Below are 25,831 nucleotides of genomic sequence, written 5' to 3' on the forward strand. Positions count from 1 at the left end.
GAGATTGTCCACCCCTGAAGCGCCCAAGGCCAGGCTGGACATTGGGGCTTGAAGCAGCCTGGGACAGTGGGAGGTGTCCCGGCCCTGGCAGGGGTGGGATGGGATCCATTCATTCATTGCTTCCTTTCCCAAATTTTCATCACCCACTGTGAGCCCTCAAGGCCCTGGGGAAGGCTCTGGAGCCCCAGGAGCAGCTGAGGGAGCTGGGAAGGGGCTGGAGAATTCCTGAGGGAGCTGGAAAGGGGCTGAGCCTGGAGCAAAGGAGGCTCAGGGGGGACCTTGTGGCTCTGCACAAGTCCCTGACAGGAGGGGGCAGCCGGGGGGGTCGGGCTCTGCTGGCAGGGAACAGGGACAGGAGGAGAGGGAACGGCCTCAGGCTGGGCCAGGGCAGGCTCAGGGTGGATATTGGGAATATTCCTTCCTGGAAAGGGCTGCCCAGGCCTGGCAGGGGTGGAGTGCCCATCCCTGGAGGGATTTAAAGCCCTGTGGATGTGGCACTTGGGGACAGAGGGCAGTAGTGGCCCGGGCAGTGCTGGGGATGGTTGGGCTCAGAGGGATTTTCCAACCTCAGCGATTCCGTGGTTCTCTGATTTTAGGGACAGGGCACGTCCCAGGCCGTGCCCTGGGGGTCAGGGACACAGGGGCCGTGCCCAGCCCCACCACTGCCCCACAGAGACCCGACTCTGGCTCCCTTTTCCATGTTTTCCCTGGATAAATGCCAAAGGAGCTGCTCCCTGCTGGGTTCCCTGGGCTCCTGCAGGGACAGCAGCAGAGCAGGAGCAGCTCTGTCCCAGGCCCTGAGTGCTGCCCCACACCAGCCCTGGGACAGATGCTTGGAGCAGCCTGGGGCACAGGGGATCCTTAAATCCATGCTAAGATCCATCCCACACTTCATGGAGCCCTTGGAGCAGCTCCTTCCTTCCCCCAAAGCTCTGTCTCATTTTTGGAGTCATTCCACAAAATCTGCAGTTCATTTTTCAGGCACAACGAGCCTCCCTCAGAAACTGGTGCTCTCACCCCATTCCCTGATTTACAGCTCCTCTCGGCAGCTTCTCTGCATCAGCAGGGAAAACTCAAACACTGGGATTGTTTACTGCCATGAATCACCACCTCTCCCCCAATCAAACCCACATTTATGTACAAAAGTTCTGATCCTCTTCCCTTCCAGCTGACTCTGCCACTCCAAGTTGGCGACTGCCAGAACTCATTTATTCCTCAAACTTTACTGTACCAGCAGCTGGAATTCTCAGACCAGGGAAAGAAAAATGTCCTGAAAATACCCTGCACAAGTATAGCAACAAATTCAGTCTCTCCAGTGGTAAATTCCCCAAATCAGAGTAGGAAGATGTTTTGGATAATACATTACAAGTCCTGACTTTCAAAATCCAATTCCTGCTGTTCCCAACAAATAAGCAAGCCTACCACTCCAGCTCTGGAGTACTCCAGGAAAGGAGCTGTAATGCTAAAACTGAAGTGCGAGTTTAAGATCCAGAGGGGAAAAAAAAGACCAGTTTTAATTCCAGTGCCTGTCCATGCCCAGGGATCCTGGTTCACCCCACAGCTCCCAGACAGGGATCCTGGCTGGGCAGTGCCCGTGCTGGGAGGCCCCACCATCGGCTGGGCAAACAGAAACTCCTGAAATCCTCAAAGTTAAATTTCCACCAGGATTGCCAGCTCTTGCCTGGGTAAATTAAGGATGACTCCAGGCTTTGTTAAGTACGGCTGGGAAGCTGGCTGGCAATTCCCTGAGCCAAACCCATCCACAGCCAGGGCACAGGAGAGCAAACCCAGCAGCCTCGAGGACACTTGTCCTTCCTGGAACGTGCTCCATGATCCTCTGTCCCACCCAAGGCCCTGCACGAGCCCCTTCCTGCACCATTTCGCCAGGACCACGCTCCCTGCCTTGTTTCCACAGCCATGGCAGGATTGCAGGTGAGCAAGGGGGAACTCCAAAGCCTGGCTGCCTTGCCCTGATTAGACGGAACACAGCCTGAGCACCCCCGGCAGCCCAGCACCGGGGAATTCCCATCCGGCAAATTCCTTTGTGTCTGTGACTCCCCGAGGGACACAGGTGTCCCAGAGGATGTCCCTGAGGGAGCAGGGGTGTCCCAGAGGAGGTCCCTGAGGGAGCAGGGTGTGCCAGAGCAGGTCCCTAACGGAGCAGGGTGTCCCAGAGCAGGTCCCTAAGGGAGCAGGGGTGTCCCAGAGGATGTCCCTGAGGGAGCAGGGTGTCCCAGAGCAGGTCCCTGAGGGAGCAGGGGTGTCCCAGAGGATGTCCCTGAGGGAGCAGGGTGTCCCAGAGCAGGTCCCTAAGGGAGCAGGGGTGTCCCAGAGGATGTCCCTAAGGGAGCAGGGGTGTCCCAGAGGATGTCCCTGAGGGAGCAGGGTGTCCCAGAGCAGGTCCCTGAGGGAGCAGGGTGTCCCAGAGCAGGTCTCTGAGGGAGCAGGGTGTCCCAGAGCAGGTCCCTGAGGGAGCAGGGTGTCCCAGAGGACAGAGGGCACTCACTGTTTTGTAGAGCTGAGCCCTCAGGCGGTAGGAGCCGTACTCCAGCCTCCTCTGCTCCTCCTCCCGCTTCTTCCTCACCTCGGGGAGCTGCTCGTAGATCCTGAACGGGAGAGAAAAGGCAAGAACTGTGATTTGGAACCAGCTGCTATTAAAAACCACACCCTCTGCTCTATGCCCACATTCCTTAAGGGCTGCTGGCCAAGCACAGCCCTGACAAACGTGTCTGGAGTTTAGTGGTGTCCCACGGGAAAACGCGGGATACACAGCAGGGCTGAGCCCGGGAATTCCCACACCTGGAATGTGGAAGGCTTACACCCTAAGAATACTTTTAAATGCTAGAAATTACTAAAATAGAACACATCAAGGGGTTTATTTTATATATTGTGTATTCCAGTTGGTATTTTGTGGAATCACAGGGAAACCGAGGTTGGCAGACACCTCTGGAGGTCACCAAGCTCCTGCTCAGAGCAGGGTTAACTCCAAGGCTGGATCAGGCTGGTCAGGCCTCATCCCTTTAACTTGTGATTATTTCCAAGGATTCGGGCTCTGCCACCTCTGTGGGGTCCTGGCCCAGCACTTCACATCCCATTCCCAGCAAAATTCAGCTGCCATAAACTCCCATTTTTTTATGCCTTCCCATGCTCTCTGCAGCACAGCCTCTCCAAAGGGTGAATCCACCGTGAGTGTGCTGGGCATTCTAGGGATGAATCACTGGAGTGAAAAATAAGACAAAACCTGTCCTCAAGTGTTTTTTCCAAGGGTAGAAGCCTCTGTATTCCCTTGGGGTGATTGTTTCTATAGAATGCTTCTTCCTCTGGGGGAAATGCTGCCTCACTCCTGCCCCAATTACCCACTTTGGTAGTTTGTAAACTTATTTAGATGTTCCAGTGTCCCCCAGCCCCATTCCCTCTCCATCTGGGATCCAGTTTGCTGTGGATGGCTGACACTGCAGCAGAACCCTCAGGCTTAGCTACAGAAATCACTTTTCCAAAATGATTTTGTTTCTTGGGATTTCTAAGTAAGACATTTCTCCCTCTGGTAAGGTACCTGCATTTTTCACTGAAAAAGCTGAATTCTTTGCACACCCAATTCTTTGACTGCAGACAGGATTCAAAGCTCTGCCCTACCCAGGGCACTGATCCACCTGAAATAAAATTCCCTGAGCTTTACCTTTTAGATCTTTGAACCATTTCACTCTTGGGAATTGCTCTTCTTTTTTCTTTCCTCAGGAAACCTGAACGGAAAATTTTGAGATAAGGGGACGATGAACAAGTTTGTTACTGCAACAGTGTGAGTTCTTTGTAAGTTTTATAGAAGTTTTTAAAAAAACTCTTTGTAAGACCTTACAGGCAATAGGGTTAAAAACCGTAATGCCTTAATTAGAAAGAAATAATAAATAAATACACCCTTAAGTATGACGTGGAATTCTTTAAATCGAAGAATTCAAAGCAGACCCCTGAAATACCTCGGTGGGACACCAGGTGATTTGCACTCCTGCAGTCCTTCCTCTTCCCTGGGGGCTGCAGCAGCTGCTCCTGCTGGGATTGCAGCAGCCCCTGGAGCCTCCTCTCCTCCTGGAGCAGCCGCAGGTGCCGCAGGCGCTGCCCCGAGCGCGAGATGAAATCGGGGCGGTGCAGGGCCAGGGACTCCTGAGGGGACAGAGAACACACCCTGCCTGGCCTGACTGCGGCTGGCAGCAGCAGGGGAGACCCAGAACACCTGCCACAAACCCCAAAGCATAGAAAACATCCCATCATAACACTGGGTGCAACACAAAACTGCCCTTAACGCTGGGCAGGCGCTCAGAGGCCTGGTTTAACAGCCAGGAGCCGAACTGGCCAGAAAGGAAAAAACCTCGAATAATAATAATAATAAAATAGTAATTAAAGCTCATTTTCATCTCATACTATGTACATCTCAGTATTATTTCTGCACAGAAACAAGTGTGGTGGGACGTTCTGTCAGCTACATTCCCTCTGGCTCCCGAAGCCAAGGGATTTAATCCCTAAAATACCAGCCCAGGTCAAATCCCGGGGCAATACACTGGGGGAGTGCTGTGGGGAAAGCCAGACTGCCACGAGCACTCCACGATTCCCACCCTGTGGAGGTCCTGGCAGTCCCTGGGGGCAGGGTGCCCTCACCTGCAGTGTCAGCTTCCCCAGGGGCTGCCCCAGCCCCTTGGCAGCCCCTGGGTGTGCAGCTGCTGCCTGCCCCGCGCTCTGCTGCTGCTGCTCCTCCCAGTTCTTCTCCCGCAGAGGCTCCCTCCAAGGCTTGCTGCTGCTGCTCCAGGGCTCAAACCAGGCTGGCCCAGGGCCAGGAATGGCACTGCACTGGTTTTCTTTCCTTGATTCACATTTCAAGTCCTCTGCTGGGACAAGCCATGGAGTCCCTGGTAAAAGAGCACAGAAGAGAGAGACGATTTGGAGACAGTTCATGGGCCTGTTTGTCCATCCCCATCCATGGTCCTTTATTCCTGGAGGAATCCCAGAGGCTGGGGGGGAACAAAGAGCTGGGAGGGGACACAGCCAGGAGAGCTGATCCCACCTGCCCCAAGGAATATCCCAGACCACGGAACACCACGGTCAGCAGGGAGAGCTGAGGGAAGAGGAAGGGGAACACTTGGAGCGATGGTGCTTTGACCTCCCAAGTCAGCACGAGGCACAAAGGAGCTTTCCTAGGGATGGGAAAGTGGGCAGGGGCTGAAAGGGCCCCTCCAGGGCCTATGGGCGGTTCCAAGGAGGCTGGAGAGGGCTTTGGGACAAGGGGAATGGTCTGAAGCTGAAGGAGGACAGGTTTACACCGGGTATCAGGAAGAAATTGCTGGCTGGGAGGGTGGGCAGGCCTGGCACAGGGTGCCCAGAGCAGCTGGGGCTGCCCCTGGATCCCTGGCAGTGCCCAAGGCCAGGCTGGACATTGGGGCTTGGAGCAGCCTGGGACAGTGGGAGGCGTCCCTGCCATGGCAGGGCTGGCACTGGATGGGCTTTGAGGTCCCTTCCCACCCAACCCATTCCAGGATTCTCCAAGCAGAGAATGAATTCCTTGCCTTGCTGTGCTTGTGTGGATTTTCCTTTCCCTATTCACCTGTCTGTATCCCAATCCAGGGGTTTCCTCACCTGACCCTTCTCATCCTGTCCCACATCCCTCGGGAAGGGAAGGACCGGTGGGGCTCAGGTGCCAGCTGGGGTTAAACCACAGCAAAGCACAGCTTTGCACCTAAACCCAACCAGTGGCAACACTGCAGCGACCCCTCACTGCAGAAATTCCAGTGGGAATTCCTGTAGGAAACACCTTGGGCAGGGTCAAGAGAATTCCTTTGCCAAGTGTCCCAAAACCAGCCAGCCTTTATCAAACACCACTTTTGAAAAGCACAGAACTGTTCGTTTTCCAGGTTTCTCCATGGAAAGAACAATTATTTACCAGCAATCACACAGTTTTAAGGAGCCTCTCTGCTGTCCTAAGCCCTGTGGCTCTTTATCCATATTTTGGAAGATCGAATGCTTTCCATCTCCCCAGTGTTTGGTGAGTCCCCAGGAACTCAGTTACTCACAGTTTACACACATGGTGATGCGAATACAGCAGCTGGGGTTCTGAGCAGACACTCTGAATTTTTCTATATTAAACCCTTATGAGAGAGAACCATCAATCCCCACAACAACAACAGTGATGAGTAAGGGAAATATTTTTAAACACTTAATTGTGATGTTGTAAAGAGCAGCAGGAATTTAAGAGAAACAAAAAAAAAAAGAAATTAAAATGTCAGGAGGCTCCACCAGCAGCCTAAAAATGCAACTCTCAGAGTCGAGTTCTTCCCAGTTTTCACTCAAGTACTCTGGAAAAGTCTTCTGGGAAGCCTCAGGGTGTGAGACATTAAGGACAAGTTGGTGACCAGCACTGAGAGTTTAATAGAACGTTTTGTGTGTCAGAAATGAACATTAAGTGATTCCCATGTTCTCCTTCCTCACCTGTTTACTCCTCCCTAGGGACTGCCGTTCCTGCCTGTCCAGCCACTCCAGGACTGACAGTGCCATCACGACTCAGCACCACAATAATCCCCTGGCAGTGGTTCTGGCTGACATCTCGGTGAATCCCAGCAGGAGTGACTGTGGCAGGACAGGCCCGGCTGTCCCCAGCCCTCCCCACAGCCGCCCGGTTGCTGACCTTGCTGGAAGTGCAGCCTGTTCCTCTTTGTCCTTCTGTCCACGGGGAGCACCACCCGGAGCTGGTGCCAGGCTCCTGCTGCCCCTCCACGGCCACCCTGCCACGGCCCCGGGGGCTCCTGCAGCTGCTGGCTGGACCTGGGAGTGGGGAAGGTCACCCCAACGTCCCGGGTGTTCTTCCTGGTGGCACTGCTCACGATCTCCAGGTCTCCTGGAATGGAAAGGGAGCAGGGACATCTCATCCACGTGTGCCAGGGCAGGGAATGACCCTCATCTCAACTCATTTCAGCCTTCAAAAGTCAAAACCTTTTATATTCCCACATCCCCAAACCAAGGAGAGCTTCCAGTGGCTCGGGACTGTTACTGTGTGATAACCTGAGTGAAATGAGAGTGGTGAAAACCAAACATCCCAAGCAAAATATACATTTACATGGGGGTAGGAATCAAACTGGAACTAACTCTGCCCTACGAAAATCCTTCCCTGCTTCAGTCCACTTGCACACAAGCAGTAATAAATAAATAATTGCTGTATCTGATGAATAAACCAAGGCCGTTACTCAATGTGATGATGGGGAGTTGGCGTGGAAATGAATGCAGTGAAGAAACTGTTAATTACCACCAGAAAAAACCCAACTGCAGAACTGCACCAGGCCAGGAGCAGCTCGGGATTGAAATAGAATTTAACACCCAAAATATTCCCAGGAAGAACACGGAACACTGCAGTTGCCTTCTGAAATAGCATATGCCCACAAAATCCATTCTGGGAGGAACAGATGTCTCAGGAGAAAACAATAGATAAAAAAAGGCAGTTCACCTTTGCTATTGGAAAGGATCAGAAGCTGAGGTTAACACATCTACAAGTGACAAAATTGGTTATTAGAGCAGCCCCAAAATGCCAAATAAACAGCTCATGTTCACTGATCACATCATCCTTCTCTGACAGCATCTGAAGTGAATTTGGAGGGTGCTGCCTGTACAGACCCTCAGCAGAAACATCCAGACTCGGGAGAATGGGCTCCAAAGACAGGAGGAAAGGCAGGAGGAATCCAGGAGAGTCTGCAATTCCGGGACCCACCTGCCTGGATCCCTTTGTTCAGCATCCGTGTCCGTCGCTTGTTGCTGAGAGCAGAGCTCGGCCCCCAGGAATTGCTGCTGGCACAGGTGGAATCCGAGGAAAAGGGGATGGTGCTCTACAAAAACAGGCAAGAGAACAGAAATTCCTGAAATTCCAACCAAAATGAGCAAAAACAGGTCTTAAACAGAAAAAAGTCACTGCTTTTGTCTTGTTGCACCTTGGTTCTGTTGATATTAATGCTGATCCCAGGCTGATCTGTCTCCCTGCCCTCACAAAAACCAGCCCCAGCTCCATCCCTGTGCTCCAGGGCACTTCCAGCAGCCCGGTTTTGTAGGAAAAGCACTTTTTTTTCTGTGGGGAAGAGCTTGCAGGGATCAGATTCTGGACAGCACTGGGCATCCTCCAATTCATTTGGGAATGTTCCCCTGGAGAAGGGAAGGAGGCAGGGAGAGCTGCGAGCCCCTTGCAGGGCCTAAAGGGGCTCCAGGAGAGCTGCAGAGGGACTGGGGCCAAGGCCTGGAGGGCCAGGAGGCAGGGAATGGCTTCCCAGTGCCAGAGGGCAGGGCTGGATGCGATACTGGGAAGGAATTGTTCCCTGGGAGGGTGGGGAGGCACAATCCTTTCACCCTGTGATCCTCACCAGAGTCCTCCAGGTGGGAAAAATGAAACCCAATGAATCCATGAAACAGGAGGACACAGAAGGAGCAGGGCTGAGGCACAAGAGGAGCCTCACACCTTCATTTACACCAAGCCAGGTGTGAAAGCTGCAGGGCTGGACACAGCCCAGCTTGGAGATGGAACACTAATTTCAATTAACCAAGCCATTAAACAGCAGAATCCTGTCCCAAGGCTGGGCTCTGCGGAACACAGGGGCTGGGGCTTTATCAGCACCCATGACCCAGCAGCACTTCCAGGCTCCCAGCCCAGCAGCCAGGCCCTGACAGCCCCTGCAGCTCCCCTGAGCTCCAGCTCTAATTCTGGAACTGCATCTCCCCCCTGCCCACAGCAATTAGCAACCTCTAGTAAACTAATTGGTGTCCTGTGAGTAACCCCAACACCAGCCACGATGGAAACGCAGAGGCCTCTTCATTCCCTTTTACTGGAGTTCTGTCACCCCTAAGCAGAATTTCAGTTCAATACTGAAAGGAGGCAATTTTGACTCTCACGAAGCTGGTTTTTTTAATTTCCTGTAACTATCCCAGCTCCAGGAGAGGCACTGCACAGATGCAGGGATACGGATTTTCTTTCAGATAACAGAACATGGGAACATTTGAATTGTGAATGTGTGAATTTGAATTACGTGCTCGGCAGAAATGTGTAAAATCAGGGAGAACAACCCCAAAATATTCCCTTCCCATGCACGTGCAGCACCAGCAGCCATTCAGTCCTGAGCAGTGCCAGGAACATTCCTGCTTGGATGAGAACATTCCCTGTTCTCCAACCTTAGCTCTGCACCTGCTGCCAGATGGCAGCTCCGGGAGGGACTGGGAGAGAGCACAAACTGGGAGGGAGAAAAACCTCCTGGGATGGCTCTGGGAGCTATAAATACAAAAAGCTGCAACCAAGTTTCTGGAAGCAGAGCTGACAATGGGCTGTCAGAAACCTGAGCTCCAAAATGCAGCACTCCCAGAAGGACTGGGGCAGGAATCTCTCTGGGAGCTGGGCTCCTGCTCGGAATGAGGATCTGCCTCTGAACCACAGACATTTGCACTAAAAATACAATTAAATCTTGACTTTTTCTCAGCTAAACCGCCCAGAAATGATCAAAACTGGAATTTTAAATGAAATTTGCTATTTTGTCATCTATTTTCTCTCACTCCTTATTTGAGGGGGCTCATGTGTGTCTTCAGATGGATTTTTTAAAAGAATATTTCATCACCAGATAAAAAAGATATGTTTCTAAAGCCATGGGGGTTCAATGAGCCTTTAATGGGTTTATTCCCCTAAGCATTAATTCCATTTGTCATCTCACAGGTGATTTCAACAGGTAAAAAAAACAGATTTGGGTTTAAGGTTCAATAGACCCTGAAAAATTAATCTTGTGGATGGAATGTGGAATAAAATCATCTAAATTCTACAACCATGCCAGAAATGCTGGATCCTAATGCCAGTGTTCTGATCAATAATCCTCATACTGCAAAGTTCAGGGCAGTTTTATTTTACCTTTAAATAAATGTTATAAATAAAAATATTAAATATTTTTAAACCATTCTTCACCTTCAAAAAGATCATTTCTCCCCCAGATTTATTTAGTTATTTTCATTATTTCATAATTCACTGGCTTATTTGACACACAGACTTGGAGTTGTTCCTATGAAATAAAATAGCTAATTTCTATTAAACCTGGTAGCACTGATGCCAGTTCCACTTTCTTCTGGAAATACAAAAAAATGAAAGAAGAAGTTCAATATTCCTCACTTGTTCTGTACTTTTCAGCATTCCTGTGTATTACAGACCCCCAAACTCTGCAATTCCTGACTAAAATCACCAAATCCACGCTAAGTCCCTCTTTAAGGACATTTCCATTTCTCCTCCAAAGGGCGAATTCACCTGAAGGAATTATTCCCTCCACTTTCAAGCAGCTGCACTCACCTGCAGAGCTCTCACCTGGAATTCTCAGCTCTTCGAAGAAGCCTGAACTGCTCAACACAGAAACTGAAGACGCTCACAGCCAGCCAGACAAAACAATTCCCCATTTACAAGACAAACAGTAGGAAAATTTCAACAGGAATTGTACTGATCCTTGCCCAGGGATTTTCAGGCACGAATTTGCATCAAATTTACAACCTCATGTTGGGCACTGCCAAAGCCAGAGCCTGCAGGTATCCAGGAACAGCAGGATTTGCTTCCCAAGGGAAACAAAGACAAGGAGAAAAGGGACAGAAAGCACAGCGGGTGTTTTATCCTCTCTGGGTGCTGCCCTGGCTCCTGGAGGGGCAGATGTTGGCTGGGGCTGCTCAGGGGGAAGGCAGAAGCCTCCCCTATAAACATCCCTGGAGGTTTTCAATGATTCCCAGCTCACAGAGCCTGTCCAGCACTGGGGAAGCTCCTGGGGATTATTCAGAGCTGCCCTTTGGGCTCAGCGAGCACTTACCTGGGTCTGCTGCCTCTTCCCGAGCCCCTCGGCAGCGTCCTGGGGACATCCCGCAGCCCCTGCTCCGCTGCTCTCATCCTCGGAGCGGCTCTTCTGGTGGCTGATGGCACAGTAGAGCTGGGCCAGCCTCGGGGACAGCCTCGGGGCCAGCTTTGGGGCCAGCCTCGGGGCCAGCCTCAGCCTGTGCTGCCCGAAGGCCCGGAGCAGCCTGGCCGTGTCGATGGTGGACATGGACATGGAGCTGCTGCCCTCGGGGCTGTCCAGCCCCGCCTGGGTCCCCGTGTCCCAGCCCGAGGTGCTGCAGCTGCTGGGGTCTCCGCTCCGCCTCGTCTCTGAGGAGGTGTCACTGGGAGCTTCCAGGTACTGCTCCTCTTCCAGAATCCTGTTCAGGTGGTGGATCCTCCTCTCCCCTGGCCCCTCCAGGCTGTTTCTGCCGTGGATCTCACATGGCCGCTCTCCCGCTCGTGCTCCCTTCGGCTCCACGCTGCTCCCAGACCTGGCTTTTCCTGCCAGCCGAGTTTCTGTCTGTTCCCTTCCCTGCACTTTCTCCTCAGGAACCTTCTCCCCAGCTGGTGCCAGTGCCAGGGTGTGCCTGATGGGATTCTGCAGGACCCTGGCCAGCCGATCCAGGCGCTCCACAAGGGACAGCTCGCCGTTATTCCCGAAATCCTGCTGCTGGTGTCTGCTCCGGCACTCCAAGAACTTCACCCAGAGCTCATCCAAGCTGCCCCTGGAGTGGCTTCTCTGCCGTGGTGCTTTCCCCATGTTCTCCTCGAGGACAGTTGTTTGGGCACGTGGCAAAGGATCACTTCCAGCTGCTTCCTGGTGCAGCTCCATCCCAGCTGCCTCCTTCCCAAGGGATGATGCACTGGCACCCAGATCCTCGTTCCTACTCTCATCGGCCTCTGCAGTGAGAGCAAAGAATTCCCGCTCCCCTCCTCTCCTGAGGGGGACACAGGAACCCCACTGGTGCTGCTGTGCTCTGGCCAGGACAGTCCCCGAGGAGGGGGGAGCGTGACCAGCTCCAGGAGCATCCCTGCAGAAGTCCCTGGAATCCAGGCAGCAGCTGCTGCTCGTGGGCATCGGGCGGGGCAGGGAGAGCCGGCTGGATCCGGGCACGGACTGGGAGGGTTTGACAGCCTTGGAACGATCCGTGAGTTCTGCAAGAGAACAAAACACTTGAATATTTTGTTTCTGAGCTTAAAGTGGAGGATTTTCATCCTAAAACTTCCAAAGCATGCCAAAGGATTCAAAGCAGGGTTGCTGAGCTCATTCCCAAAACGCAGTGAACTCGGAAATGCAGTTTGAGTGTTAAATTAAAGGCATCTAAAGTGTGTTTTCTATCATTTGCAACATGGAATCCAAGAGAATATTATATCCAATGAATCTGGAGAGGAATCCAGTTCCACCTCAGGAACCAGCACTGAACTGAGCCTTTATTTAGAGTCATGCCGTGGGTTGGGTGGGAAGGGACCTTAAAGCCCACCCAGTGCCATGGACAGGGACACCTTCCACTGTCCCAGCGTGCTGCAGGGCCTGTCCAACCTGGCCTTGGACACTTTAAAGGCATTTTAAATATAACTTCATATTTAATAATATGAATAGTAACTCCATATTAAAAAATACGACATTTAGAAATGTGCTTTGTCTTGTGCTCTTTGGATAAAGGCCGGGATGATTGGATCTCTTCCCTTCCCAGCACGGGGCTTTGGTGGAACACAGAGATCAGGGATGGTGTAGCCAGGCCCAGCCTCGCTAACTCTGAAAGCGCAGGAATTTTTCTTCCCATACAAGGGCAATGTTTATAAACTTGTGTAAGAGGCTTCCTCCACATCCTCCTGACAAATGAGATCAGGCTTGGGAATGCCAGGCAGAACTTTGCTATTCCTGGCTTTTTAGAAAGTTACCAAGAAATGGAAGGAATGTAAACAGGCAAAAAATAAAAATAAGTTTGTATAGAGAAACTTTTTTTAAAAAATACATAATTTGCATAATTTTAAGCTCTAGACAAGCTCTGTGGGTAGAGGTAATCTTTTATTAGATCATCTAAAAATACAGTTGAAGAAGTCAGGGAAGATTTAAGACATGCAAGTCTTTCTTCCGAAAGCTTCTTTCAAGTTCCAGCTGCACTAGCTGCCTTCACAAAAGACTCTTTCTCCTTAAGTTCTTTTCTCACCTGGGTCTTTAGACCATCACAGCTATAAAAAAATATTAGGAGATAATTTTATATTAACACCTCTGTTCCCCTCTCTTTTTTATCCAGGTTACTGATGTTGCAGCCTTACATAATCATCGCAATTTTCCTCTGCAAATAAAAACTGTCTTCTGGAAACACCAAAATCTCTCCATTCTGAGAGGAAAAACTTCAAAGAAAAAAAACCCACCTGCAGTGAGAAATGAAAATAACCAGATGCAATCCCTATCAACACATCAGGACAACTTCCTGAGGAACCACCAGCTGCCTTAGGGAGAGATGGCAGCCACGCAGGAATTCTCTGCTCACCATTCCCTGTGTCCAGGAACGAACACCCAGGGAGCTCCTCAGCCACTCCCCGTCAGTATTTGTGTTGGACAAACCGGTGTCCACGAGGATGAACCTCAGCTGCTGCCACGAGAGCCAGAGCCAAAGGCAGCAGGGAGCTCAGCCTGATCCCCCTGCGGCACACAAAGCCTGGAGTGGCCACTGCAGGAGCAAATCCCGACCCTCCTCCCTGGGCAGGCTCCACCAGCCAGGTCAGGCTGAAGGTCAGGGGACACCCCGGGGACAGAGGGCCCTGATGTGACATCACAGGACAGCAGAGTATCCGTGGGCAGGGCCAGCCCCAGCCCAGCTCAGAGAATCCCAGCTGGCTGCAGCCACAGGGAATTCCTGACAATCCCACACGGGCTCCGGCAGCCCTGGAGTCACTGGAACACCAGCAGGCACTGATGGCCAAGTATTTCATGGAATCAGGGAATGGCTGGGGTTGGAGGGACCTTAAAGCCCATCCAGTGCCACCCCTGCCATGGGCAGAGACACCTTCCAGTGTCCCAGGGGGCTCCAGGCCCCGTCCAGCCTGGCCTTGGACACTGCCAGGGATGCAGAGTCCACAGCCTCTCAGGGAAACCTGTATTTCATCAGTCAGGGAGAAGCAGAAAGGTGAGGAAGAGAAAACAGAGTTAAATTTAGCATTTTCAGGGAGACTGTCAGCGATACCACAGGAACCATGGATCCTGAAATGTCAATCTTTTGCTCTGATTTCTTTCACATGTACAAAACCACACAAATAATAACAAAATTAAAACCACATTCTAATTACCTGACGAGCATTCCAGTGGCATCCTCTGCTCCTCAGCCCAGGCCAGCTTAGGCCTGGCCCTGTGACTGTGGCTCGCCCCTCTCTGCTGGGCAGCTGCTCTGCCTGGAGGAGGACCATCCCTCAAAGCCAGCACTCGGGCCAGGAGCCCTGGGGGAGGAGCATCCTCTGACCCTGCCCAGAGAGAGCAGGAGGAGTAAATCAGGCAACAGGAGAAGCAGGTACAGAAATGCCACAATGAACCAACAATCCGGAGCCCTGGCAGTGCCCAAGGCCGGGCTGGATGGGGCTTGGAGCAGCCTGGGACAGGGGAAGGTGTCCCTGCCATGGCAGGGGTGGAATGAGATGATCTTTAGGGTCCCTTCCTACCCAAACCATTCCATGATTCCATGATCCTATCCCTGTCTCAGTGTTAGAAACCTAAAAAACTCTTCCCACCGATTTCTCATCCCTGCCAATCCCACCTGGTTACATCCCGTGGATTTCCTGCACTCAGTTCCCTCAGCTGCTCCTCCTGAGCTGAGCCCTGACTGCAGCAGGGACTGGGAAAAACAAAATGTATTTTTTCATCCTGCTGTACATTTTCCTAGAACCTTGTGCTGCTCCATTTGCATAGTGAATTTTTATATATGGCATCGTCATAGCTGCAAAACAACAGATTTGTGTCACATTTGTTTCTCTCATTTTGGAAATGTTTCCCCAGATAAACTTGAAAAAGGTCAAGAGCAGGGACACCTAAACCATGCCCAGCACAATTTGTGGTGCAATGACTGACCTGGGCACTTCTGGCACTGCTGGAGCAGCCTGATCCCTTGGTCTCCCCTGCTGGAATTCAGGAATTGGGCATCTCTGACATGAGTTTTGTCTACAGGTAACTCTGGATGTTAAAAAGCTCTGAGTGAAACCAACCTGCAGATGAAACCTGCAATGCCCAGTGCTTCATCCTTTACAGGAGAAGTGGCAGAGGTCTGAAAGGATCCCAAGGGAGCGGGAATGCCCAGAGGGAAGTGGGGGATGACCAGGCTGTAGAACACCGAGCTTTGCTCCTTCCCACTGCCAGAAGGGAGCAAGAACCCCCCTCCCAGCGCAGAGCTGGAGAGCAGAGCCTGCTCTGAACTGTCCACCTGGGCTCACAGCCACGGATTCCAGAGAAGCCAACCCAGAATATCCAATTCCCCACGGGATGAGGATGTCGTACCTGAGCGAGAGCTGTCTCCGCTGGCCTCTGACTCCCCTGGGGACACGGTGGCTCCTGGCTTCTGATAAGGCACGTAGTACATGCCAGAGCTGCCCGAGGGCTTGTATGGCAGCAGCAAGGGCTGGGCTGGGAGTGGAAGGGAAACATGAGCAGGAGCCAGGCTGGAAACCCCCAGTGCAGCAATGCAGGACCTGGGCACACTGCTCAGGATGTTCCTGCTGCTGAAGCCTGAGAAATCCCATTCTTCAGGAAAATGAATTGCAACTATTATTTCATTAGTTACATTCAATTATTTGAATTTTGTAATCCCCATCCAAAGGCAGAAGGTTACTGTCACTTACCTGGAAAAACAGCTTCACCTATTTAATACCAAAATTGTGATCAGGGTGGCAAACACTGACTGACAGAAACATCTCCTGTACCCACAGAGCTCCCAGCTGATCCCTGTTTCAGGAATCATTTCAAAGGAGCAGCCATGTGTCCCTCAAGTCAATAAAAGCAACAACAGAGCCCCGGCACAAAACACCACTGGGCTGGGAAACCCCTGTGAACATCCACTCCCCTCTGCTGACAGATATCCCAAACCCTGCACAGTTTTCTGTTTGATTCTATTAAAAGCAGCCATGTGCAGATTTCCCTCTGACTTTTTGGTGTTATCTTGACTAGAGAGTAAATCAGTGATCAGATCCAGCTCTCACTGAACTCCAAATGAAGCAAATTAAATCATCTACATACAAACACCAGAAAATACTCTCCAACCACACTTGGACACAATAAAACCCATTCTAGAGAAACCTGAACTGAGTCCCAACTGCATCCACACAAATCCCTCCCCACCAAGCTGAAAAAAACGAGTTTAAGGGTTGGGGTTTCCCCCCAAATGAGCAACTCTTAAATATCCAAATTATCTCAAGGGTGTTATATCCACAAAAAAGCTGGGTTTGAGTTTTAATACTTGTCAATATCTTGAACTTGTACAGATTCAGGTCCACAGACACACATAAGACAGGAATTTGCTCACCAGGCTGCCTTGGGAAGGGGGGAATCTCCTTGTGGGATGAAGTTGTGACGCTGGGAGGTTCAGGGGCTTTGGGCAGCGACGGCTGCTGGGCAGCATTTCCACCCTCCTGGGGATCAATGCAGACTTCTGCTGAGAAGGTGGTTTTTGTAGGGCTTTCTGTGGTGATCTGAGTGGCAGCATCAGAAGTCCTCCTCCCAGGCTTTGCAGGAAGGGTTGAGCTGGGGATCCCCGTGGCCCCAGGTGCCCCCGAGTCTCCCCGGAGCCAGGCTCTGGCCCTGCCCTGCAGCAGCAGCTCCTGCCTGGAGGAAAACACCCGGCTGGGATCTGCTGAGGCCGCTGGCACAGCTGAGCTGGGATCCTCTGGAACACCCTCAGCAGGTGGGAATTCAGGAACACCTTCCACTGAAGCTTCTGGAGCTGCTTTTAAAGTTACTGCCTGAGCCCTCCCTTGAGGTTTGTCCCACACCTTCATCCCATTTCCAGCATTCCCGGCGCTGTGCAGCTCTGAGTTCCTGACCCTGGAGGAAAGGGTGATGTGGACACAAGACAGGAATTTCCTCACCGGGGATGGGGGAGTCTCAGACGTGGTGGATAAAGCCTCATCTGCAGGTAAAGGCTGAGAAGGACCCATCTGCTCCCTCGCAGCCTCCTTTGGAACGGGACGGGGCTCACCAGGGCTTTTCCTCTCCTCTGCCAACACCTCACCGTGGCCCTTCAGCAAACCCATTTGTGCAGCTGCATCTGAGCCTTCCGAGCTCTCACAGAGCTGGGTGTGGCCAGGTGGGATCTTCTCCTGCTGGGAAGAGCTTGGAGAGTGGGGTTCAATCAATGGATTTATTTCCTGACCGGCTCCTGTGCTGCTATTGAGCCCCCCAGGTCTGGCACTCTGCCTGTCCCCCTCAGTCACCTCTGCAGTCACAAAATCGAGGTGTTTTGCACTCAGGGTCTGTCTTTTCCCAGGATCCTGGGCTGCACAGGCTGTTTCCTGGCGAGCTCTAGCTCTGGCACTGTCAGCAGAGACAGGAGGAAGCTCTACAGCACCACCAGCCCCGTCACCCCCCGTGCTGGCCAGCGTGGGGCTGGGGGGACAGCTCTGGGACCTCTCCCAGGGCTCTGAGCCGCGCCTCTCCTCCCCAGCGCCGGCAGAGAGAGGCCCCACAGGCAGGATCCCCTCCAGCCCATCCCTGGGCAGGCTGGGGCTGCGTGCCAGGGCTCCCAGCGGGGCCGGCGGCCGCCTCGGAGGGCAGAGGGTGAGGGAAGCGCTCGGCTCCTCCCAGCCCTGCCCCAGCCCCGCAGCCGGCAGGGGCAGCTCCCGGTGGGCAGCGGGGGCAGCTGCGGAGCTCCCTGCACCGGGACCCCACTCCAGAGCGGCACGGAGCTCTGCCACGGCACCGGGACGCCCCACGGCACCGGGACGCCCCACGGCCGGGCGCCGGCTGCACACACGCAGCTCAGCACCACGCCAGGGCTGCAGCTGCTTGTCCTGCAGCTCAGCACCACGCCAGGGCTGCAGCTCCATGTCCTGCAGCTCAGCACCACGCCAGGGCTGCAGCTCCATGTCCTGCAGCTCAGCACCACGCCAGGGCTGCAGCTCCATGTCCTGCACCTCAGCACCACGCCAGGGCTGCAGCTGCTTGTCCTGCACCTCAGCACCATTCCAGGGCTTCAGCTGCTTGTCCTGCAGCTCAGCACCACGCCAGGGCTGCAGCTGCTTGTCCTGCAGCTCAGCACCATGCCAGGGCTGCAGCTCCATGTCCTGCACCTCAGCACCATTCCAGGGCTGCAGCTGCTTGTCCTGCACCTCAGCACCACACCAGGGCTTCAGCTCCATGTCCTGCACCTCAGCACCACGCCAGGCCTTCAGCTCCATGTCCTGCCCCTCAGCACCACGCCAGGCCTTCAGCTGCTTGTCCTGCACCTCAGCACCACGCCAGGGCTTCAGCTCCATGTCCTGCACCTCAGCACCACGCCAGGCCTTCAGCTCCATGTCCTGCACCTCAGCACCACGCCAGGCCTTCAGCTCCATGTCCTGCCCCTCAGCACCACGCCAGGCCTTCAGCTGCTTGTCCTGCCCCTCAGCACCACGCCAGGCCTTCAGCTGCTTGTCCTGCCCCTCAGCACCACGCCAGGCCTTCAGCTGCTTGTCCTGCCCCTCAGCACCATGCCAGGGCTGCAGCTGCTTGTCCTGCCCCTCAGCACCATTCCAGGCCTTCAGCTCCATGTCCTGCACCTCAGCACCACGCCAGGGCTTCAGCTCCATGTCCTGCAGCTCAGCACCACGCCAGGCCTTCAGCTCCATGTCCTGCAGCTCAGCACCATGCCAGGGCTTCAGCTCCATGTCCTGCAGCTCAGCACCATGCCAGGGCTTCAGCTCCATGTCCTGCAGCTCAGCACCATGCCAGGGCTTCAGCTCCATGTCCTGCAGCAGGGAGCAATCCAAGGGATCAGCCCTAGGGAATGGCACTGCTGGTCGGGAGCTGGACTGGAAGAGCTCCTGAGCCCTGGAGAGCTGCCTGTGCCTGTCCCTGGGAAATGTGGGAGCCTGGAAATGCTCCGGCTCCTGTTCCTGCTTCCTCAGATACTCAGAAGCTGCTTCCAAACCACGGAGCCATGGATCCTGAAAAACAGAGCACAGTTCACAGAGGTCACGTGGAGAACTTCCCACCTGGAAGGGAAAATTCCAAGTAAGAAGAGAGCTGTCAATAACCAAGGATTTGTCATCAGGAAGGGAGGGAACTCAGCTGTTACGGAACTAATTAAAATGTATCCTTTTTAAGTGCCAAGGTACCATTCCCAGCAATTTATCCCTGCCAGTGTTGGTCACAACCCACAGGAGGGGCTGCCCTGGAGCACACCAAGAGCAGCACTCACCTGAGCTGGGATTTCCTCACCTGGATCTGCACTGATCAAACAGAGTTATCCCAGAGTTATTCCCATCCCTGCCAGAACTCCCCAACACCCTGCACACCCCTGCCAGGGAGCAGCACCTCTTCCATCACTGCAGCTCTGTCCCACGGGTGAGTTTGGCCTCAGGGGCAGAATCGGGGTTGAGGAACATGGGAAAGGGACAGGACAAAGACACAATTCCATGGGGAGCCAACCCTCCCATGCCCATGTCCCTGTGTGTGGGGTGCAGGCCACCAGCCTCCTGTGGAGGGAACTTCTGAAGCGGCCTCACGTTGCACCAGAGGATGTTCAGGTAGGACCTTGGGAAAAATATCTCCATGGAAAGGGTTACCAGGCATTGGAACAGGGAAGTGTTGGCGTCACCATCCCTGGAACGGTTCAAATGATGTGTGGAGGTGGCACTTGAGGACACCTTAGTGGTGACCATGGTGGTGCTGCTTGATGGTTGGACTTGATGATCTTGGAGGTCTTTTCCAACCTTAATGATTCCATGATTCCAATCGTCAACATAATTTTATTAATTCAAGTGTAATCAAAAATTCCAGCACTTCCACTGAGGTGCAGAGAGCAAATCCAAGATAAATCTGCTGCTATGGAGATGGGCCAGATAAGCTTCATTAGAGAAAAAAAGACACAAAAATCTGGCTTATATTTATTTTTCCCTACTGGTTGGAACAACTGTGTGTGGAAGCAGCAGAGTGCATTCCATTAATGGAGCACAGCACTGGTTCCTGAGTGATTAAATCCCCATCAGCTACTGGGAATTTGGCAACAAAAAGCAGTGGGAAACATTCTTGGTGTAAACCAAACACATAAACAAGTATTTCCCAACAGCTGTTCCAGCCTTTCCCCATCCCAGATGTCATGACGGGAGCAACTACTCCAGCAGGGCCTGCATCATTATCCCACTTTTCTGTTCCTTTATGGATTTTAAGGCAACAAATCAGTTTATTTGGCTTCCTGCATTTCCTACAGCCAAGAGGGACAGCGAGGGCCTGTGGAAGAACACAGGGACAGGGAGCAGAGCTGTGCCAGCACAGGGATGATCCCAAGACTTCTCCTCCCCACACCACGTGCCAGTTCAACGGCCTGAAGTAATCCAGAGCAACTCCCACCAGCGAGAGCAGGCACAGAAGTTGTGATAAACTCATCTTCCCAAGCCTTTCACATGTTTTATTGTGCTTGTTATGTGTCATCCTTCCAAAAAAGCTCCCTGTGCCATATGATCCACAGGAGCCTGCAGTGCAAATTTAGAGCTACAACTCCCTGAACTTCCTGGAGAAGTGAGAAAGCTCAAGGAGTGGAAAAGTACAGCAGGGAGTGGAGGAAAACACTGCACCAAGGGGGAAGGAACTCACAGGAAAGGGAACAGGGAGCACCTGGCACCCATAAAATACAGGTGGGGGGATCGGGGCCTCAATTTAGGAGGAAAATCCTCGGGTTTAGGATGCTGGAATTGTATTTACATCCAACAGCAACTCCAAACCTGCCATGGGCTGGGGCAACTTCCACTGTCCCAGGCTGCTCCAAGCCCCAGTGTCCAGCCTGGCCTTGGGCACTGCCAGGGATCCAGGGGCAGCCCCAGCTGCTCTGGCAATTCCAGCCCAGCCCCTCCCCACCCTCCCAGCCAGCAATTCCTTCCCAACATCCCAGCCCAAGCTCCCCTTTCCCACTGGGAAGCCATTCCCTGCCTCCTGGCCCTCCATGCCTTGGTCCCAGTCCCTCTGCAGCTCTCCTGGAGCCCCTTTAGGCCCTGGAATGTGCTGAAGTTCTCCCCAGACCCTTCTCCTCTCTGGGGGAACACCCCCAGCTCTCCCAGCCTGTTCATGTTGAATATTCCTGGGGTTTGAGCCCCTCTTCAGCCGAGCCCTCCAGGCCACGTTTGCAGCCCCTGTCTGTGCCCACCCCAGGCCCCTCCTGGACCCTCTGCTCAGCCAGACCTGGGGAATCCACAGGATTCTTCCCTGCATGTGACACTCAGCTCTCAGAGACCCTCGACTGCCTCAGAAGATGGAAAATCTTTCCAAGTAAAAGATCCCAGAGAACTTCCCCACAGTGTCCTGCTCCCTCCTCTGTCCACAAACTTCACACAGTTCCTGTGGCAAACAATAAAATGCCACAGTGGCACCTGAATTTCCCGAGCTGTCACCTCTGAAAACGAGAGTCTGAACATTCCCAAAGAACATCCACCCCAAACCTGCCCCACAGGCACTGAGCAAGGATCCTGCTGGATTGAGCAACAGGAACAGTTTGTCCTCCTCAGTCGTAAAAGTTTTGTAGAAGGAAAATGCCTTTTCCTAATCTTTGTTCTGCTCTTTTTAAGTCCATGCCTGGCACTTTGGCTCTAAGACTTCCACACTTGCTGCACACAACAGTTCCCATTACATTTACAGGAGATTATTTTGCCTGGCTGTGGTTTCTTCAGTGCAGTAGTTTTGAACAATCTCTATTTTTTAGTGACAGTGTTTGGCTTGGAGGGAAAAGTACATTTATCTTAAGTACAATAAAAAAGCCCCAGTCACCTTCACTCTGCAAATTCAAACCATTTTTTATCTCAAATTAAAAACACTGCAGTGCAAAACCATTCTCGAGATCAAAGCACGAGGTGCTGTGGTTGAACTAAAGAGATTTCTTGGGAACTGGGTTTGCAAAATTATGGTGAATTTCTTCTTTCTCTAAATGTGGATAAAACAATCCCCAGCTGACACTGAATCACAGAAAGGTAAAATCCTCAGTTCCACACTGCACAGAGTTCATCTTAGGGACAAAGCTGTGACCAAACAAAATCTAAAAGTTGGGGGGGGAAAAGCTTCGAGGCCTCTGCTTTTGCATTTGTGTTTTGGTTCTCTTTTTTAAGAAATCTGAATTTTAAGAAATGTGAATTTCTAAAATATTAGAATATTTATTTTAATATATATTTTTTAATATATAAATATTAATATTTATATAATATATTTATATAATAAATATTAATAAAATAGTCACTTTCTTTTCCCCCAGCTGCCCAGAAATTCCACCAGTCCAGGAATACCTGGGAAGTTTGGCCTGGTGGGTTCTGGGAGCTGCTGCGTCTCTTCCCAGCACTGCTGACCCAAAGAAGCCCTAAACACAGAGTACTCCTAAAGCACAGTTTGTCACTCCTGCTAATGCAAGGCATTTAATTAAAACAAACAAACCAACCCCTGCTGCTCTTCCCGGGAGGCAGGCAGGCTGCAGGAGAAAACAGGAAAAAATCAAGGAAAAAAGATAAAAAGGAAGCTGTTCCTAAAGCTCAGGGCACTCGCCCGACACCAGTCCCTAGAAATCCTGCCATAATCACCCCAGACACCAGAGCAGTGCCAAAAATGGACACTGGCAGAGAAAACAAAGGTAACACACTCCTGCTTACACCAAGCGCAGCCCAGAGAGGGATTTTATACACGAACTCGAAAGATTCCAAAGGAGATGCACAAACCACAGCAATGCCAGGGCAAGTTTTCCCAGGAAATCAGAGCTGCAGGATCCTGAACCTCCTCAGCCCTGCCCCCTGCCCCTGCCCAGCACGGACACCCCCACCGCCCCCACGGACGCTGCCCGAGCTCTTTGTGGGAGCCCCCTGTGAGCAGCGCCCCGACTGCCCCTGGCAGCCTCACCTGCACGGTGATCCTGCCTCCTGCCCCGAGGATATTCCACAGACACTGAACTCCTGCCACAGCAGGAGGAGTTTCCCAGTCACAATCAGCACCTCCACAAATATTTTGTGAAAAGAATTCCTCCAGCCAATCCAGAACCAGGAGCTGTGGGCACTTTCTCACAGCAACACCAATTCTCCCCCCACATCCCTTCCTCTGGGACATCTGCAGCTGAGTGTCACCCCCCACACCCAAACCACCCCAAACTGCCTGGGAAAACCATAAAAAAACCCTAAAACCCCCCAAGAGCAGGTGCAGCAGCATTTCCCCCAACCTGAGTTGGTTTGTACCTTGGCTTGTGCAGCGTTCCTGGTCTTTGGAAGCAGCTCTGCCTTTATTCTCTCAATCTTCTGCTGGGTCTCCTCATCCCAGTCTGGCCCAGACTCCTGGGACTGGCTGGCCAGTTTCAGCTTCACCCAGGCTGCCAAAAACACAAACCAGGAGAGGTTTCCTTTCCCATTTCATGAATGAGAACAGTTTTTAACTTAAAATCAAAGCCATGCACTTCTGGTTACCCCAGCTGAGAGAACAAAGACCAAAAAAGAAACCAAAGAACAAAGACCACACCAAATTCCAGAGCTCCTGGAATGACCAGGAATACGATGTAAAATGGCTCTTTGAATAATTTATTTGGTGAGATGGACCCAAGACCCTTTCCTGGTTCTGTCATCCTTGTAGTCTCAGACACAAGTCAGAGCTCACTCACAAAATTCCTTCCCACATTCCTGATAATACCTGTGTGGACAAAATACTTCCTTGCGCTGATGTCAGGAAAAGGTTTTCAGACTGGAAAAGCTCAATTCCATCCCCATTCTACCACAGCACAGAAGATTACAGTGAAGCATCCCTCATTTAAGCCCTGTCCCATTAAAGCTTCTCATTCTAATACCAAATAATCCCCTCTGAAGCAGGGAGCAGACTCAGCTCTGCCAGCCTCCACATCCCATCCCTTACACCCACCCCTAACCCCAGATGTGCCCTCTGACACAGCGCATGATAAACCCACCTGAGAAGTGTCCTTACCTCGGATCTTCCTCTCCTGCTCCTCTGCACTCCTCAGGATCCGGCTGGCATCAATCCCAGGAGACCCAGCCCTCAGGAGGCTCCGGACTCGGGCAGCCAGGGAATCCCCGCTGCTGCTGCCGCTCCCTGCCTGGATCCTGGCAGCCCCAGCTGCAGGCAGGATGCTCTGGAATGCCCCCATGGCACTGCCCAGCTGCTGGGAGCACGGAGGGTTCCCCAGGAGGCTCCTGACACGGGCACTGAGGGAATCCCCACTGCTGCTGTCGTCGCTCCCTCGCGTCCCTCCTGCCCTTCCAGCCACCCCAGCCAGGGACGAGGAGCTCCGGGAGCCGCCCAGGACAGCGGGGATGCTGCCCAGGGGCTCCAGGGGAGGGGGACTGCCCAGCTCCGGAGCTGTCCCGGTGCTGAGGTCGCTGCTGGCACTGCTCTGTGCCAGCCCCACACGGGCAGGCTGGTTCCTGTCTGTGGTCACGCTGCTGCACCCTTCGGGCTCCGACCTCCCCGCGGATTTTCCTGTCCTCGGCTCCTGGGCCATTCCCTTCAGCCCTTCACTGCGCTGCAAACCGACACCCAAAGGATTTCCCCATCCCAAACGACAGGGGTCAGAACCCAGAGCATTTATCCCCAGCCCCTCTCCCCGCACACCCCTCGGGGTCGTGGCCTCATCCCACGGCAGTCTTTTCTGCAGCTGAGGGATCCAGTCCTTCCCTAACCTGGAATCTTTGGGATCATCCTCCTTCCTAAGCAGCACTGGGGAAGACTCCCCAGTTTCTCTGCAGGAGGCTGTGGGGGAAGCAGGATGAGCACAGCTGGCAGCGAGCTCCTCTGCCTGCGCCAGCAGCTCACGGAGCTCCCGCAGGGCCCCAGAGCCCATCAGGGAATCCCCTTCCTGCCCCTTGCTGCTCTCACTTCCCATGCTGGGGGTCTGCGACCCTCTGTCTGATTCCATTTTATTCTTGACTCCAGACAAAATTCCAGCAGCCCACTCCTGCAGGCTGCTGTCCGAGCTCCTGGGCCCACAGTCAGCAGGCGGATCCCGAGCACTTGTCCCACCCAGCCAGGGACTCTCCCTGCCCGAGGAGCAGCGGGGCGGGCCCGGCTCTGCTCCAGCAGATCCCGTGGAACGCTCTGCACCCCGGGCTGTGGGACCTGGGGCAGCCACCTCCAGCTGGGGCCCTGACACGCTGCCCTGCCTCACTGGGGCCTCTCCAAAGAGCCCTGGGAAGCTGGGACAGAGCTCCCGGGGTGACAGCGCACCCGAACCAGCCTCGGACTCCACGGGGATGGACACGCTCGGAGTGGAGATGTCAGAGTCAAAGCTCATGTGTGACATCTCAAAGGCTGGCAGCAATTCACCTACAAAGGAACACAACATTCATTAATTTGGAGGCTCCAGAACACAGAGGCATCAGCAAATACTTGTACTAGAGGGCACATAAAGGGAGGGAAGAATTCAAATCCTGGAAAATATTTAGGATGCTGTTCTTAGAATGAGACTTGAACTAAGATCTCCACAAGAACTATCTCCTGAAAGATCTCAAGAGTATTTCAGCTAAACATCAAAGAAAATGCAAAACTTATCGGAGAGCTATAGAGAATCTTGAGTTGGATGGGATCACCCAGTCCCACCCCTGGCCCTGCCCAGACCCCCCAACAGCCCCACCCTGGGCACCCCTGGCAGCGCTGTCCAAACGCTCCTGGAGCTCTGGCAGCCTCAGGGCCATGCCCATTCCCTGGGGAGCCTGGGCAGTGCCCAGCACCCAGCACCCTCTGGGGGAAGAACCTTTCCCTGGTAACTGAAGTTCCTTGCTTTTAAACAACTGCTTAGACTGGATTTGAAATAAACGCTCTTGGATAAATGACCCAGTGGTGCTTGGATGTCC

The 25,831-nt window shown here is 52.9% G+C and overlaps 1 protein-coding gene across 1 annotated transcript in view; it reads right to left on the bottom strand.

Moving 5' to 3' along the window:
- The window catches only part of ALMS1 (ALMS1 centrosome and basal body associated protein), a 52,711-nt gene that overhangs the window by 2,115 nt on the left and 24,765 nt on the right, over positions 1-25,831 (bottom strand). Inside the window, exons 7-19 of the mRNA XM_032109106.1 lie at positions 23,949-25,304; positions 23,216-23,346; positions 17,954-18,964; positions 16,348-17,797; positions 15,327-15,452; positions 14,132-14,302; positions 10,833-11,992; positions 7,739-7,853; positions 6,665-6,874; positions 4,648-4,895; positions 3,972-4,155; positions 3,677-3,740; positions 2,507-2,606 (exon numbers count right to left, since the gene is read on the bottom strand). Coding sequence (XP_031964997.1) covers positions 2,507-2,606; positions 3,677-3,740; positions 3,972-4,155; positions 4,648-4,895; positions 6,665-6,874; positions 7,739-7,853; positions 10,833-11,992; positions 14,132-14,302; positions 15,327-15,452; positions 16,348-17,797; positions 17,954-18,964; positions 23,216-23,346; positions 23,949-25,304 — 6,326 coding nt within the window. The remainder of the gene's footprint in view (positions 1-2,506; positions 2,607-3,676; positions 3,741-3,971; positions 4,156-4,647; positions 4,896-6,664; positions 6,875-7,738; positions 7,854-10,832; positions 11,993-14,131; positions 14,303-15,326; positions 15,453-16,347; positions 17,798-17,953; positions 18,965-23,215; positions 23,347-23,948; positions 25,305-25,831) is intronic.

The sequence above is a fragment of the Corvus moneduloides genome, chromosome 5 (genome assembly GCF_009650955.1).
Source record: "Corvus moneduloides isolate bCorMon1 chromosome 5, bCorMon1.pri, whole genome shotgun sequence".
Classification (NCBI taxonomy): Eukaryota; Metazoa; Chordata; class Aves; order Passeriformes; family Corvidae; genus Corvus; species Corvus moneduloides.